The sequence below is a fragment of the Miniopterus natalensis genome, chromosome 10, assembly GCF_054644295.1.
Source record: "Miniopterus natalensis isolate mMinNat1 chromosome 10, mMinNat1.hap1, whole genome shotgun sequence".
Lineage (NCBI taxonomy): Eukaryota > Metazoa > Chordata > Mammalia > Chiroptera > Miniopteridae > Miniopterus > Miniopterus natalensis.
In genome coordinates this window covers 38,775,758-38,793,209 of record NC_142090.1, presented here as the reverse complement: position 1 = coordinate 38,793,209, position 17,452 = coordinate 38,775,758, and the positions used below count along the sequence as shown (strand labels likewise).

At 33.8% G+C, this 17,452-nt stretch overlaps 1 protein-coding gene across 2 annotated transcripts in view; it reads left to right on the top strand.

The window, feature by feature from the left end:
* The window catches only part of CDK13 (cyclin dependent kinase 13), a 125,290-nt gene that overhangs the window by 93,395 nt on the left and 14,443 nt on the right, over positions 1–17,452 (top strand). For both annotated transcript variants that reach the window (XM_087821078.1, XM_087821077.1), the window contains exons 8-11: positions 5,221–5,322; positions 5,420–5,497; positions 15,366–15,482; positions 16,039–16,170. In XM_087821078.1, the coding sequence (XP_087677204.1) occupies positions 5,221–5,322; positions 5,420–5,497; positions 15,366–15,482; positions 16,039–16,170 (429 nt within the window). The remainder of the gene's footprint in view (positions 1–5,220; positions 5,323–5,419; positions 5,498–15,365; positions 15,483–16,038; positions 16,171–17,452) is intronic.

Below are 17,452 nucleotides of genomic sequence, written 5' to 3'. Positions count from 1 at the left end.
CCTCAGTTCCTTTAATGCTGAAGACTTACAAATCTGAATTTCAAGCTTTGATCCTTTTTCTGATCTCTAAATTTGTGTGTTTACTGGACATAATCTTTTCCTAGATCATCTAAGTACCTTAAACGTAGTTACAAAACCTGTCTTCAGGGAAGTCTGTTTCTTTTACTTTATTCGCCACTTTAGTTAAAGATATTCAGTCATTTTCACATATAGATGTGTTTCATATAGACCATTGCAAAGAAAATTTAATTGCTTTTCCTGCCTCTGGTCTTTCTCCCTAACATTCTTTTCTCCTAATATTTTTATCAACCACCATCCCCTGCCCCCCCAGGTAATAGTAGTGTTGAACTATGAGCACTTCCCTAAACAAGCCGAGCTCTTGACTATCTTATGAATCTAAGTTGTTTCCTTTTGTATGGAATCATACTTCCCTGTTCCCTCAGTCTGACAGATCTGTTTTGTTTATCTTCATTGTGCAGTTTTGGCATTACCTTCTTTGAAATCTTCCCTGATTCCTACAGGCATTGGCACATCTTTCTTTATGTGTCCAGAGTACATTATTCATTATTTTATGTAGTACTTAGAGTATATCATTATAGTTTATATCCTTTGCCACCAGACTTTAAGGCTCTAAACAGCTACCACCATGGTTGGTTGACCATTTGATCCAGCCATCTTAGTGCTTAGTTAGTGCAGTGCCTAGCTTAGAATTTCAGTAAATACTTGTTGTTTATAAAGAAAGGGACAAACTTAGGTAGCATTTATGCATGGTACTTTATTTTTTTTATTATGATTTTTTTAATCCTCACCCAAGGATATGCTCTACTGATTTTGAGGGAGGGAGGGAGGGAGGGAGGGAGGGAGGGAGGGAGGGAGGGAGGGAAACATCAATGTATGAGAAAACCAGAAATTGAACCCAGCAACCTAGGTATGTGCCCTGACTGGAAATCAAAGGGGTGTGGTGCATGGGGGGATGTTCCAACCAGCTGAGCCACACCTACTGGGGCACATGGTACTTTATTATATATGATTTCCTTTCACAAGAGTGATCTTAAGGGAGAGCAGTCCTTTGAGATGGGTGGTGTGGATATCATTATTCTTATGTGCATCTTATGGATGAAGAAACTGAAGTTTAGAAAACTTAAGTATTTCCAAGATCACAAAATTAGTAAGTGACAGAGCTAAGTAAGAATTAAACTTGGCTCATTTGACAGAAAAGCTGTTTATTTTCATTAAACTGGAGTGTTTCCCTGGTTAGACTCTGGATCTAACCTTGATTACCTAAAAAGTATTTTACAGGTGGAGAGCTTGAGGGGCCTCTAAAGTCTACTTGGGAGATAGATTGCAGTTTTTTAGAGTTCTTTTGTAGCAAATATTTTCTGGTGAATTTCACTGTCTCTGTTATCTTGCCCTTCAAATATTGTACTTTATTTTTGCTAAATGATGTTTGCTTATTTAGGAGGTTAGCAAGCATATGATATTTTCATTTCTGAATCTCCTTTAAAGTTTCTTAAACATCTAATAAGTCTTATAAGTGAAAAATATTTTGGTAGCATCAAATATTTAAAATTACCTGACATTTCACATGAAAGTTTTATTAAAAGTCTAATGACTTTACATTTTAATATTTTGTTAGCCACATTAAGATAGATAGTTTAAAATAAAAAGAAAGTGTTTTTATTTTTAGGTGTTAATTCCCCAACTATTCCCAAGAAATAGTTCTGCTTTCTTTAAAAAAAAAATGTTAATGAGATTTACAGAGGAAGCTATTTATTTAGTAGAAATCGAAATTCATAGTATATAACATTGATACCATTATTTCTTTTTAAAAAATATTTTAAAAAATTTTAAATTGACTTTTGGGGAAGAGAGAAACATCAATTTGTTGCCTCCCACACCTGGGGATCCAACTCACAATCCGAGTATGTGCCCCAAACAGAACCTAACGCACCACCTTTTGGTGTACGGTTTGGTGCTCCAACCAACTGAGCCACACCAGCCAGGGCGAGGCCATTATGTCTTGATCTTTACAAAGTTTAGTTTCTTTCCATCCAAGAATGCAGCTCATTGGTTAGTCCTATTTTGTTTTTCTAATTAAATGGTGGAGGGATTTGTATGTGTCTGTTTTGCTAGGTTATGGAATTTATTGCTTGGAATTTAACTTTAATTATGAGAATAAATCAGGGTGCTTCATTTTCTATTTTTAGGTTTCCCTTTTTAAAGTATATTAATTTGCTCTGTAACACCTAAGGACCTGGCCATATGTTTTTCATTCCTGTTTCTTTTTCAATAGGAATAAATTTGTTTTTTGTGGAGAAATTGGGTAGACAGCTCTCAAAAGTGTAATTTAAAAAAATAAATGAGAGAAAAAGTAAAGCATCATACATATGGTGTCAAATCATTTTGCGTTTTCTTTTTGTAATCTAAACGGGACTATCTTTAGAATGTTAACAGTGGGTAGCTAAACCTAGTAGACAAAGTTTGAAATGTTCATTTTTGAGGATTCTAAGTTTTTGTTTATTTGTCGGACTTTGGATGATGTATTTTCATATTATAATGGTACTTCATCTTTCTGGGATTTAAATGTCCTCGTTTCTAAACATAATTTCAGTGTCTTTTACTTTTGTCTTTACATTTGTAAACACAGAATGCTAATCATAGCATGGAATATTTTGTTGATAATGGTATAAACAGTTATTAACTGGGTGATTCAGTTGACCTTATTTTCTGCTAACTCCATCTAGGAATTTGCTTTTATGATTAAAGCCCTTTTGTCTGCATACTTTGGAGATGTTTGCTTCTTTCTCATTAAACAGTATAAAGTGGAAAGTGAAGTGTAGCGCCTATTTTGCAAAATTTTGAAATCAAGTTTTTCTGTTGTCAATGTTAACTTTTTAAAGTTTATTAAAAACTTGTTTATTAAAAAGCTTATTTAAAGTATTAATTAAAAATATTTAAAACAATTTTTAACTTCTAAAGATGACTGTGTTCTAAATGTTGCCTAGAACTTGATATGTAGTATATAAAATAACCATCTTATTTAAATACTTATTTTTCAATAAAATTTAGTAACTAATTTGTATAATTTCTCCACATAATTCAACATGCTTTTTAGAAAACATTTAAGCCCTAGTTGGTGTGGCTCTGTTGGGCATTGTCCCATGCACCAGAAAGGTTGCTGGTTCAATTCCTGGTCAGGGCACATGCCTGGGTTGCAGGCTTGTTACCTTTTAGGGGGCGTGCAGGAGGCAGCCAATAGATGTTTCTCTCTGACATCAATGGTTCTCTCTCTCTCTCTCTCCCCCTCTCTGTCTAAAAATCAATAAAAATATTTTTTTTTTAAATGAAATAAAAACATTTAAGACAACTTAGATATAAAAAGATTTTAAAATTAATTTTTGCAGATAGATTTATATTAATTTAAACATTTTCTTGACTATAGATATCTAGTTGCACTTCAGTAACAAGAGCTTAGGTTTCATATACTTATAGACGTTTGAAATGTTTTAGAAACTAGTCATTATAATTTTGACAAACTTCGTTCTTTCACCCAGCTAGCTAGCAAATTGAGGTTTCTGTCACCTCAAGTTGCAGGTCCATATACATTAAGGTGTCTTCCACATGCAGCATTGTGTGGGCTTTGTGTATGGGGTTCATAATAAAGAATGGTTTCTGGGGTCTTTTGACTCTTTGGGAAGGTAGAAAACAGTGTTTAATACAGTAGTTAGTATGATACAAATTTAAGAATGTGAAATAAATCTTGTAAATAGAGATTAGACATTATTGCAATGGGTCTTTCACTGTATCTTGAAAGAGGAATAGGATTCGAATGAGAAAAGTCAGGAAGAAATTTCAAATTTAAAAGGAATTAAGGCATAAAGAGGTGAAAATATTTTTAAAGAATGATTAAGTCCTGCTTAATTAGAGTAGCTAGAGTCTAAAAGATCTTATGTGGAAATAAGTGATGCTGATAAACAAAAATCACTAAGAAAAGTACTTTAATAATGTTAGAAAAATCTAATCCTAATTTACTATTGAACATATATATCTTATACGCCTTATTTTCATAATTTATACCAAGGTCAGTTACTCTTTTCCTGGCTTTGACACACTGGCTGTGATAATGCTGTATGCCCAAATTGATGGCTTATAGCACAAGTGTTTAGATTTATTTGGAGAAATTTGGCTGGGTGGGGGCAAAGCAGATGTTCTGCTGAGTGAGGTCTTAAGCAACCTGGAATTTCAGACCTACAGTTGGCAAGAGGGAATTGCTTTATAAATTATATGCTCCTTTTCCTCATTTCCCAAACTGATCCAGAGCTAAGCCAACCTCAAGTGGAATACAGCCTTAATGGGGAATTTCCTGTGAGATGGCCTTGGGATTCTTGTGATTTGGAGGATATTCAGAAAGAGGGCTTTAGAGTTGATCTGAAGACGTAGTGATCACCCTGAAGTATATATCCTAAACATGATCAGTAGAAGAACCACCTCTACCTTCTTAAGACCCTCTTTATTCATGTAAATCAGCAGAATATGATCATTCTCTGAGGATTGAAAACATTTTGCCAGAGAATTTGTACTGTGATGGTAAAACTTGGCCCTAATGCAACTTACTAGATAACCTCTTCTATGGTAAATAAAGAGGTAGCTGTATATATATGCCCACTCTGTTGGAAGGTGTCAAAGGAATCATCTGATAAAGTAATCATGCCTGTTGCTAGTAGTGTTTTCCAGACCTCAACTACTACAACCTACATTTCTGTTCACATATGAAAGTGGATGGAAATCAATGAAAAATTGCCAGATATATGCCCATGTGAAAACTTTTGTTAGATGTTCCAATTGAAACTATATCTTGCTACATGTTAGTAATTTGCCAGACTTGGTCAGAATCAACTCCCTTTAAATCAGTTAACCTCTTTATTATGGAAAGGAAAAGCAGTACTGAATAGTTGAGTTGATAAAAAGACCTTTCTTTGATCAGATTACAGTTAAAACCAGCCAGTTACTTTTTGTTTTTATATATTAAGGGAATTTTTCAGTTAATCACATTGCTGTCAAATGTATTTTATGATAATATATTATCTGTATTTAGTAGGCATATGAAAGCGGTTTTAGTTAGTATTTTATGATTGCTTTGATCAGCCAAAATAATATTTCCTAAGAGAATTTCTCTTATTCTGATACTCATGCTAAAGAGTTTTTTTCCTTTTTTTTTAGTCGGCCATATACTAACAAGGTCATCACTTTGTGGTACCGTCCACCTGAACTGCTGTTGGGAGAAGAGCGATATACACCAGCTATTGATGTATGGAGCTGTGGGTAAGATAGGGTTATTGACTGGTTTAATTTACCTGAAACTTTTGTTAGTGAAGTAAAATCCATATCATTTGGTAATGATGGGTACTTTTTTCATTAGATGTATCCTTGGTGAACTCTTCACTAAAAAACCTATATTTCAAGCAAATCAGGAACTTGCACAACTAGAATTAATAAGGTAAGCTCATGATTTAATATTTGCTGGGTGGAGGTTGTTATACTCTATAGGAAATATAAAATCTTTCAGAGTGTGTTTTCAGGTTGTAATGATTGCTGAAAAAAGGAGAAACTAGAATACAGGCACTTTGATACTCGATCTGGTAAAATTAAGAATCTAAAAGTCCCCAAATCCTTTTTGTGATTAAATCAAAGGGCTTGAGGTTGAATAGATAAGACTGGGAAGGAAGAGTAAACATGAGGGAGGAGAAAATGAATGTTAGATATATTTTTATTAAGTATGACAGTATGGAAGAATTAATGTTTTGGGATGCAAGCATTGTTCTAAGAATTTCACCTGAATTGGCCTCAGTGAAGCTCAGGTTAAGAAAACTGGACCTTACAGAAGTAAAGAATTTGTCCAGGCTCAAACAACTAGCAGGGTGACAAAATTGAAATTTAAATGTAGACAGTTTTACCTTAGCATCTAAGCTTTTAACCAATTCTCAGTACTATGTAGAAAATAAAACTTTCTGCGACATTATACAAAGTCAATATGACACGAACACCAAATTGACAAAGACAACATGAGAAATTTCTACAGAATATTAGTCCAAAAATTCTAAAGGAGCGATTAGCCAATAGTGTCAAGCTTTTCATTAGAAAATTAACTTGCAGAGAAAGTTAGGTAGAGTTCATCTCAATAATACAAGGATGTGTCAGTTTTAGAAAGTCTGTTCTTATAACTCTTCATTTTAATAGAAGTAAAATACTATGTTTATCTTGATAGGTATTAAATACACATTTACTGGAAATGTAAACTCGCTAACTAAGGAAGTGTAGAGAGAGATTTCTTTAACATAATAAAAATGTCTATCACAAACTAGAAGCCTGAATAATATTTAGTGGTAAAATATTAGGTGTAACGACAAGAATGAGAAAAGGTTGTCTTCTAGTATCATTATTTAGGAATGTTTTGAAAGTATTAACCAGTTATCTAATAGAATTAGAAAAGGGATCCAATAAAAGCTATAATTAGTGGAAAAATGAAGGCAGTATTGTCATAATTTGTATATGATAACATTGCAGATATGCATGCATGCAGTGTATGAGGTAATCACCTGAAACACCTTAAATAAAAAGTTTGGTAAAATGACAAGTGTTAAGAAAATTATGTGTGTATACACAAAAATGTACTTATATATTATATAATAATATATACATACTAAAAACAGTAGCTTTTACAAAATATGAACCAATAATAACCAGTTAGAAACATAGTGGGTAGAAAAGAAGCTCTTAAAAACCGCCACCATGTATACTCCAGGAATATTGAAAACTATAATGTCCCACTTAAAATTGTAAAGAAGACTTTAATAACTATTGCAGAGCCATATTTTTTTGGCTAGGAAGACTTAATTGTTTCTAAAGGTGGTAATTTATCCTATATCATTATAGTTCTAATGAGAATTTCAAAAAATATTTTTTTAAATGATGATTGATTTTAATGTTCATCTTGGAGTGATAAATATGGAAATAACCAAGAAAGTTCTTAAAAACAAGGAAAGTTTGGTATATTGTATGTTAAAACAAAATTATAGTAACTAATAAGACCACCTGGCACATAATACATAGATAAATTAGTGGAATTATATGGAAAGTCCAGAAATAAAGCAAGTTTATATGGACCCCAGATTATAATACAGAAGACATTTCAAGTCGGGGATTAACTGAACAGTATTTATTGATAGCTGGTTGTGTGCCAGTTACTAGGTTCTTTTAGGATACAATGGAGGGTCAAGGTTATATCCTCAGTGCCTAGTAACTGGCACACAACTTTTTTTATTTTCTAGTTGAAGAAGACAGACAAGACAAACAAAATATATCAAGTGGTTATAATTGTAAGGGGATAGAAAATGATAGGAGGTAGTGTTCTAGATAGTAGGGGAATGTCTCTCCCATAAGGTATCATTTGAACAGAGATCTGAAAGAAATGAGGGAACAGCAAGGTAATAAAAATCCTGAGGCATGAGTGTACTTGAGATATTTTATGAACATATGATAGCTTAGTGAACCATATGGAAAAAGAAAGCAAGCTCAGTCCACCCACTTAGTAGCTTAGTGTACAGTAATTAAAAACAAAATGAAAGATCTGGAGTTATTAACATGGAAAAACAACATAATCCCATGAAAAGAGCAGTTTTCCAGAAGGCTTTGTTTGATTTGATCCCATTTAGGTAGAACAAACATATCAAGAGTCTGGAATTGTTTATTTCAACATGGACCTGTTTTACTTCCCAGTTTATATATTTCAGAAAGTTTTTATTTTGTTGTTAAGATATCAAATATTTATTAAAACAGAAAAGGATGCTTCAACTTTGATTCTATAGCATTATTTTTAAAACACGAAGGAAAAATGGAAGTTTCTGATAAACAAGTCTCCCTGATTTGAAGGAGGCAGCAGAGTATATTGAAAGGGGTGGGCTTACAGACCTCAGTTCTAATGACCGATCAGCTACTTCCTGCTCTTGTGACTTATGGTAAGTTCTGTAATGTTCTAAATTTGTTTCTTCACAAGTAAAACAGGACTTCTAATCTGTGTAGGGTTGTAAGAATTAAATGTAAGTTTCCTAATGCATACTTCTCCCCCTCATCTTATTTGCAGCAATGCTAGGATATTTCTCCCATCTGAAAAAAAAACCCTCAGAAATGATGAGGTGTCTATATATAGAGTTTGTATTGTAAAAATACGTGTAAACTGATCAAGAGTGGGAATACTAATCAGAATCTGTCTTAAAGAGCTTTATACTACTACATGCAACAGACTGACATTTCAAGGGGAAGGGGGAGTGGGAAGAGATTAACCAATGAATTTATATGCATATATGCATAGCCCATGGACAGATAATAGTGTGGTGAAGGCCTGGGGAGGTGATGGGAGCTGGGTGGAGGGGGTCAGTGGGGGGGGAAAGGAGGGGACTTCTGTAATACCTTCAACAATAAAGATAAATTTTTAAAAAAGCTTTTTACTACTACAGTAGTCAAGTAATCTGTAGTTTGCTTTGTTCCAGAAAGTATCTTAGGCAGATTATAAAAGTTTTGTGATTAAAGACCATGGGTTGAAAATTGATGGCAAACTGAGGTAGCTCAGTTTGTTAGAATGTCTTTCTGATATACCAAGGTTGCAGGTCTGATCACTGGTCAAGGCACATACAAGAATAAACCGGTGAATGCATAAATAAGTGGAACAAATCGATGTTTCTCTCTCTCCCCCCTCCCTCTCTCTCTAAAATCAGTTTTTTAAAAAAGTGATGGTAAAAGAGAGAACAAAACAAAAGTGAGGACAAAATGGGATGAATGAAAGCAGAAATGTTTTTATACAAGAGTCAACACTTTTAACTAAGATTTCTAGCAGCCAACAAAAGAACCTTTATATATTGCACAGTGTATATTGCTTATGAAATAAAAGACACTTAAAATTATGGAAGAAATTAAAAATAGATTGGAGTGAAAAGAATCCTGCTTTTCTCTATCCAACCTTCCCCTATCCCCCCACCATTCTTTCCCCCAAAACCCTCAGGTCTAGACACAGTTGAAATTTTTAAAACTTCAAAGGCACAGGCTTTGGTTTTTTCAGAATACAGGAAAAGAAGGAAAGTTCCCATATTTCTAAAAATGAAGCATGTATACGTTCATAAATCAATAGCGTAAAAAATTCTGTAGACTTGTGCTTCTTAATCATTTTGGCCTCAGAACTTGTTTACACTTTTAAAAATTATGAAAGATCCCAGGAGCTTTTGTTTATGTTGGTTATGTCTATTGATATTTACCACATTAGAAATTAAAAATACTTCATTTAAAAGTAATACATTAAAAATAATATCTGAAGTTGTAAAAAAATATTTTCTAAATGGAAATGAATGTTGGTGAAATGAGTTGCATTTTTATATTTTTACAAATCTTTCACTGTTTGGCTTAATAAAGTACATCTGGCATCCTCATATCTGTGATTCACTTCTCAATAGTCTTTTCAAATATTTATGCATATTCTTTTTTGAAACTGCGTTAAATAAATGGTAATTTTTTATAGGTTAGTTACAATGTGCAATCTGAAACCAAATGGAATATTTTGTACTCTTAATATTAATTGAAATCCATTGATCTCTTGCTATTTGAATGGATCTTTTACAACTATGATGATTTTGTAAATTATGTATTGGTCATTTGGAAAATATTGTATCACTGAATTGAGCATCTCTTCAATGTGTAACATTTCATTATATATTATTTATTATCACAATCTCATTAGAAAAGCCTTTAGGTGTTTATTATGAAGTTATCAATTTCATGGTGTAGATACTAAGTTTTCTAGTATTCTGAAGTTCTCCTGAAAGCTTGAATTGTGTAATTGGCAGTAAATATTGCATTTGTCTTCCTTTAAGTAACAAGCTGACTTTGAACATATTTGAGAAAATGTCTGACAGATACCCAATTCTGAATGACCATAGTTTGTTAGTTGTTCTTGCATGTAAAAATGGTGGTCTGTGAATAAAGCAGCTATTTTAGCTTGCAACTCAAATAATTGTACAGTTGCTTCTCAAGATAGCTATCAGACTTTGTTGTACAATAGAAATGCTTTATGAATATTTTCTTTCATTACTGAGAATGTTAAAAATATGTATACTCCAGTGTTATGGTTTAATGACATTAATATTTTTTAGTTCTTCAACAAGTACATTCTTAAGTGAAACTGACTTCCCCCCTGCCCTGAGATTATGTGGTGGTGAAGAGTACTTATTGCTATTGTTTGGTGTCATTGCCTTGACTCATGCTAAGGTTTAGGTAGTTTTACCCACCATTGGCTTTGTACCATCATTACAAAGTCAATACATTGAAAAGGGCAAATAATGTCTAAGTAATACCTTTAACCTGCCAGACCCTTGAAAGGTCTAGAGAACACCCAAGGGTCTTTGGACCCCAATTTTGAAAACTGCTGCTATATACCAATCTCGCATGAGTATTGATGCAGGACAAATTAACAAGTAGTATACAGCATTATACTAAAATAATAATACTTTTATTAGGCCCAGGTAGTATTCCTCATCTGAATATAAGGATGATTAAGTATTAGTAGACCTCTTAATACAATTCATTGACATTAGTAGCCCAGGGAAGAAAATGTAAATAATGACTATAATAAGGTTTCTGGAAATCAAAATGATAAAACTAAAGTATCCTTTAAGTATTTAAAAGCCACAAAGTAAAACCCATACTAAAAAGGAATAAATGAATGCTTCCTTAACAGGATATATGTGTGAATTTGTGTCTGTATTATGTATTGTTTTTCAAACCAAAGTCATCATCTTTCCCAGTGGTAAATGATGAAAGTACTTCAATTAAAATCAGAAACAAAAGAAAATTGCCCTAGCCAGTTTGCTCAGTGGTTAGAGCATCGGCCTGCAAACCGAAGGGTCCCCGGGTTCAACTTTGGCCAAGCGCACATACCTCAGTTGCAGGCACCATCCTGTCCCCGGTTGGTCAGGACACACTGGGGTATGTGTGGGAGGCAGCTTACCAATGTGTCTCTCTCACATGGGGTATCCGTCTTCCCGCCCTCCCCCCCGAAAAGCAATGGAAAAAAATATCCTTGGGTGAGGATTAAAAAAAGAAGAAACAAAACAAAATTACCCAGTGTTGTGTAGAACATCATTATAATTCTAACATTGTTTGGAAATCGCTACATAATGTAACATACTTAATGATAAAGAGGTATACACATTAGAAAGAATAGGTGAATTCTAATGAAACAAGGAAGCCTCAAAGAAACAACTACTAAAACTATTAGAAATGATAGGATTTTAGGTGCTGCCTAAAATTTTGTATGTGAGATTTTAAGCCTTTCCTACAAAACTTTCCTAGTTACTGCTTAGGAAATATAATAAGGATAGCGATACATTCAGAAAAAGTGAAAAATAGGACCCATTAAAAGAAATATACACGATCTAATTGAAGAATTAAATATTAAAATGAAGGAAATATAAAAATTTAGTATTTGTGTGACAGAAATATTAAGCTTTGTAAGGCTAGCAATCCTTTCTGAATTAAATCTATAAATTCAGAGCAGCAGTTGAATTCCAATAAGATTCTCTTATTTTTGGAGTGTGGCAGTATTGATTCTATATTTTAGCTGTAAGAAAATTTTGAGAAGAGTTAATTAGAGGAATGGGCAGATAGAGGAGTTTGTCCTGTAAGCCTCATAAAACATGTAAAGCTACCATATAGTATTGACACCAGAATATCTAAGTGAGTAGATTAGAATAGATTCTCAAAATAGATCTCAGATATTTGGGGTTTAGCATGTGATACATTTTAAGACATCTCAGTAAATGATTTTGGGAGAGCTGGCTGGCCATTAGGCACAGATTTTGCTATGTAGTTATTACCAATTCCTGTCTGCTTCCCTAGTTGCTAGTAACTTTCCATGCCTCAGTATGTCTATTCCATCCAATATGCTGCTACCAATTAGATAACTTTAATACCTAGATGTTTTCCCACCACACATATAATGAAATAATTGAAACTCTTTAGCTAGGAGGTAATGCAACTGATATTTATTATAAGGCTGTTAATAGGCCAGATGCTAGTTCATTTAATGTCAGAGCTCCAAAGTAAAATTAATCTCCATTTTACGAAAGAAACAGATTCTTACACAATGCAGTTTTATCAGTATCACACAGGATTCAGTTCTAAAGTTTGTTTTCAAAGTTTTTCTTCATTATACGATTGACCCTTGAACAACATGGTGGAGTTGGGGCACCGATCCCATGTGCAGTCAAAAATCTGAGTATAATGTTTGACTTCCCCAAAACTGAACTACTAATATAGCCTCCTGTTGACCAGAAGCCTTACCAATAACAGAGGCAGTCATCTAATATGTATTTTGTTATATGTATTCTATACTGTATTACTACAATAAAGTAAGCTAGAGAAAAAAATGTTAAGAAAATCATAAAATACACTTACAGTGTTTATTAGAAATACTGTATTTGTTAGAAAAAGATCTGTAGCCTGGCTTGGGATGGCTCAGTGGTTGAGCATCAACCTATGATTCAAAAAATCACTGTTCGATTCTCTGTCAGGGCATATGCCTGGATTGCGGTCTCGATCCCCAGTAGGGGATGTGCAGGAGGCAGCCAATGAATGACTCTCTCATCATTGATGTTTCTCTCTCTCTCCCCCTTCCTCTCTCTGAAATCAATAAGGATATATTTTTTTTAAATAAAAAGATCTGTGTATAAGTGGACTCATGTAGTTCAAACCTGTGTTGTTTAAGGGTCAACTTTAGTTAGGCAAACTGCCTCTTATAACTGTATTGTGTGGTCCCTGTTTATCTTCCAGATATACCTGCCTGAGCTCTGAATTCCTCCCATACTGATTTTCTTAGTCCTACTAAATGTCTATACTTAGCTACTTCCATGCCTTTGTCTGAGCACTTCTCTGCCAATAACATATTTCTCTTACTCCCTTTCCCACCTGTCTACTGTTTAAGGGTCATGGTTCCCAAACTATAATTTAGTAAGCAAAAACATACATGTAAACAACTAAAATACAAAGCAGGATGAAATAGTGTCAAAAGAAACAAATAGCATGCAAAGAGTGATTATTTTGGGTAGCATTGTGGATACAGAAGACTTCTATGAATGGATTACTTTTTATCTGAGTCTTGAGAAATGAAAAAGATTCAGGTAGGTAGCATCTAGGGAGAGAGAAATATGAGCATCGATATAGAAACATGGTTGGTCTGTGGGGAGAAATGAATTGGGAGGTGAGACTAGGGAAGGCAGTTTGGGCCAGACTATAAAAGGCCATGCTCCTGAGTTTGGCCTTTCCTAAGAAGGCCTTTGTATTTTGGGGGAGGTTGTTAAAATTGGGTTGTGAGAAAGAAAAGATTGGGAGTGGACAAAGAATAAGATTTTGATACCTTTTTTACAGCTTGGACTTATAAAAATCCTAAACTATAGTAGTACCCCTTATCCATGGTTTTGATTTCAGTTACCCTTGGTCTAAAAATATGAAATGTAACATTCCAGAAATAAACCCTAGTTTTAAATTGCATGCTGTTCCTGGTAGTGTGATGATGAAACCTTACTTCATCCCATTCCTTCCTACGGGGAACATGAATCATCCCTTTGTCCAGCGTGTCCACGCTGTATAAGGGTGAGGGCAGTGCAATAAGATATTTTTAGAGAGTCCTGGCTGGTGTGGCTCAATTGGTTGGAATGTCATACTGTACACCAAGAGGCGGAGGGTTTGATTCCTGGTCAGGACACACCCAGGTTGTGGGTTTGATCCCCAGTTGGGGCATATGCAGGAGGCAGCTGATCGATGTTTCTATCTCACCTCTATGTTTCTCTCTCCCTCCCTCTTCCTTTCTCTGAAATCAAAATTTTTTTTAAATTATAAGTTTAAAGAAGGATATTTTGAGAGACCACATTCATTTAACTTTATTATAGAATATTATAATTCTTCTATTTGATTATTAATCTCTTGCTGTACCTAATTTATAAATTAAACTTTATTATAGGAAAAAAACATTGCATACATAGGGTTTGGTATTATTCATGGTTTCAGGCACCCACTGGGGGTCTTGGAACATATCCCACATAGATAAGGAGGCTTACTGTATATTGAAACAAAAGGCACAGTTTGGGTGACATATAGCTTAAAAAATGTGAGAGGTTCTCTTACATAATAAGTATATTTCTGAGGTGATATTCTGAAGCTCAGCTAAAGAGTATCTGGCAATTTTAGTTGTCAAATGCTTATGCACATTGGTGAATACATTTATATTTATGTATATATAGATGCATGGACCTTTTCTTTTTACATTTAAATACCAGCTAATCATTTTATATACAATGTACATTTATCCTTGAGATTCAGTATACTCAAGCATATTTAACCAATTTTTTATTGGATCCTACCAAAATCAGTTTTTACCTGTTTACCAGCTGGAGTTACCTAATTGTTACAAGCATTTCTTCTATAAATTATCATAACAAAGACTTACTGATTAATACTAAAATTATGAGGGTTTTTGCCCTGACCTGGTGGTTCAGTTGGTTAGAGCTATTGTCCTGTACACCAAAAGGTTGTGGGTTTGATTTCCAGTCAGGGCACATACCGCGTGTAGGAGGCAACTGATCGATGTTTCTTTCTCACACCAATATTTTCCACTCTCCCTTTCTCCCTCTCTCTCTTAAAAACAAAAAAAAATTAATAAAAACATATCTTCTGGTGAGAATTATTTTTAAAAAAACAGCCCTCTTAAGAATTTTCAAGATATAGATAAGCAAAAAGTAAAGCAGTTAAAATTTCTTAATGCCCTGAAATCTGTGGCATAATTTTAAAGAACTTACGTGTTTCAGGAATGTTACTTTTAGGGTACTCCAGTTGACAGACTTCAAGTCTTTATTTACTATATCTGTTTCTGCTCTTATTGCAAACTTCATTATATTCATGAGAAGAGGTAATGACAGGTATCTGTAAAAACAGAGAAAGACATATACTAAACTCTATTTTCTTAATATATTGGCATACATTTTTTTATTTTGGTTCAAAATATGATCAGCATATTTTGAGTGTTACCTTTGTTTTAAGATTTGATTTTGTAAATAAGGTTTTCTTTGAAGGAACTGGAATGTGTGGAGTGTTAGAAGTATCCACTGAAAATAAATTGATTTCTTAAAACAAGTAATTAGGTTGGGGTCACTAAAATATTTAGTGAAAATTCTTATATCAGGACTTAAATGAGTTGATGCTTTTTATAGCAGTTGTATGTATTATTTTGTCTGTGTAGTTTATAGTGATGTACTTCTTTTTGTGTTTAGCCGTATATGTGGGAGTCCATGTCCTGCAGTGTGGCCCGATGTAATCAAACTACCATATTTCAACACCATGAAACCAAAGAAGCAATATCGTCGAAAGTTAAGAGAAGAATTTGTTTTGTAAGAAAGGGATGCTTAAACATCCATATTGCATTGAACTTTTTTTTTTTTTTTTAGTTATTTATTGTGAATTCTAAACGTCACTCTATGGACTCAAAATAGACCCATCACAATTTTTTATGTCATTTTATTTTGAATTTCCCCTTGCTACATGCAAATTGCCATTTCACCATCATTATGGAATCTGGTTTGTGTTTTTGTGTTAGATTTGGTACTTACATGAAAGGACTTTTAATATTATTTTAAATTTTATTGATACATCTTTCAGGTTAACTTGAGCTCAGAGTTTTATTTTGTTGTAGGGAACTGTTCAATTCTTAATTTATAATAGCCAGTTGCCCATAGAGTAATAAAATATACTATTGTTTGCCAAATTTAAAATTATTTAAGATAATAGTTACAAAAATATGTGAAAGTATTTTTCAAAGGAAAATTGATATTTACTGGAATAAAGTATTATAAGTTTTATAAAATGCTAATATTTGAAATAAGGCTCTAAAGAAACATTAAACTTGTGTCAAATAACATGTATGATTTTGTAATCCTCTCATGTTAGTATTCCTGCAGCTGCACTAGACTTATTTGATTACATGCTCGCCTTGGATCCTAGTAAGCGCTGCACTGCAGAACAAGCTCTTCAATGTGAATTCCTACGGGATGTGGAACCCTCAAAAATGCCCCCACCAGAGTAAGTGACTTTTTTATTATTATTAGATCCCATATATAAAGAATCTGGATAATTTTAATCACATTTATATGTAACGATCAGATGCTTTTCCATGATTAGTTAAGTTAAAAGAAATAGAATAACAGTAAAACACATAATTTGCACATCTAGAATGCTTAATGTTCTGGTAACCATAGGACTAGCAAAGCAGCCTTCCTCTAGCTAATTTTATTAATATATTTAAACTCTAAGAAGATATTACTGCTGAAGCTTATTACTGTAGTACCCATACTACTGCTGCTTATACTATTAGTTGCTATTGCTAAAATTTTGAGTACTAATGCTGAACATTTTTCATGTATTACATTCATCTTTATATCCTCTCAGGTGAGTAGTATTATCATCACCATTTTACAGAGGAGGAAGCAGGCTTAAAGAGGTTAAGAAACTTGCCCAAGAATACAAATACAGTAAAGGGTGGACCCAGCTCTCAAATCCAATAAGAGAAAGAAGTTCTGAAATATTCCTTGGCAAGCGATAAGAGTAAAAGTTTTTATCATTGGATAAAAGAATTTTAGTATCAAAAGCCTGTATAGAATGAATTTATTTTCCACTGAGGGGAGGGAGGGGGTGGAATGTGTAGAGTTTGGGAGTTAGAATAGCTGGGTTCTTGAAACTTGACTCTCTTGTGGTTCTTGTAATTTCTCTAAGATTGATTTGAGGAAAGGGGACGGGACAGAGCAGTTAATTTGGTTGTTCTTGGTAAGATCTAGAAACTTTGTAGGGATTTTCTTAATTTTAAAAATGCTGATGAGCATCATAAAGCAAGTCTATGCGTATAATAATAAGATGTTTCCATGTAATATAGTTAGCATATTGTAAATGAACAGACATGGGCTTTGGAGTTCAAATCCTGACGCTTCCACTTATCACTTAGATTGGGCTTACTATATTTCTATGAGACCATTGTATTCAGTGTCATTAAGTTTTTGCTGTATTCGAATAGCCTTTGTGGAGATGATTTGAAAGGCATAAAGGATGTATTGTCTGACGTGTTGAGGGACCTAAATTATTCACTGTTGAATTAATTGTTTTATGGGGTTTTGTTTGTTTTGCTTATCAGTAGATATTAGCAGTCTTGAAACTTTGGCTCTAGTATCCCTTCAAAGAATTTTTTCAACTTTGATTTAAAAAATTTTCTCACCCGGCCGGGCGTGGCTCAGCGGTTAAGCATCGACCTAGGATCCAGGCGATCAGGGTTCGATTCCCGGTCAGGGCACATGCTCGGGTTGTGGGCTGCAGC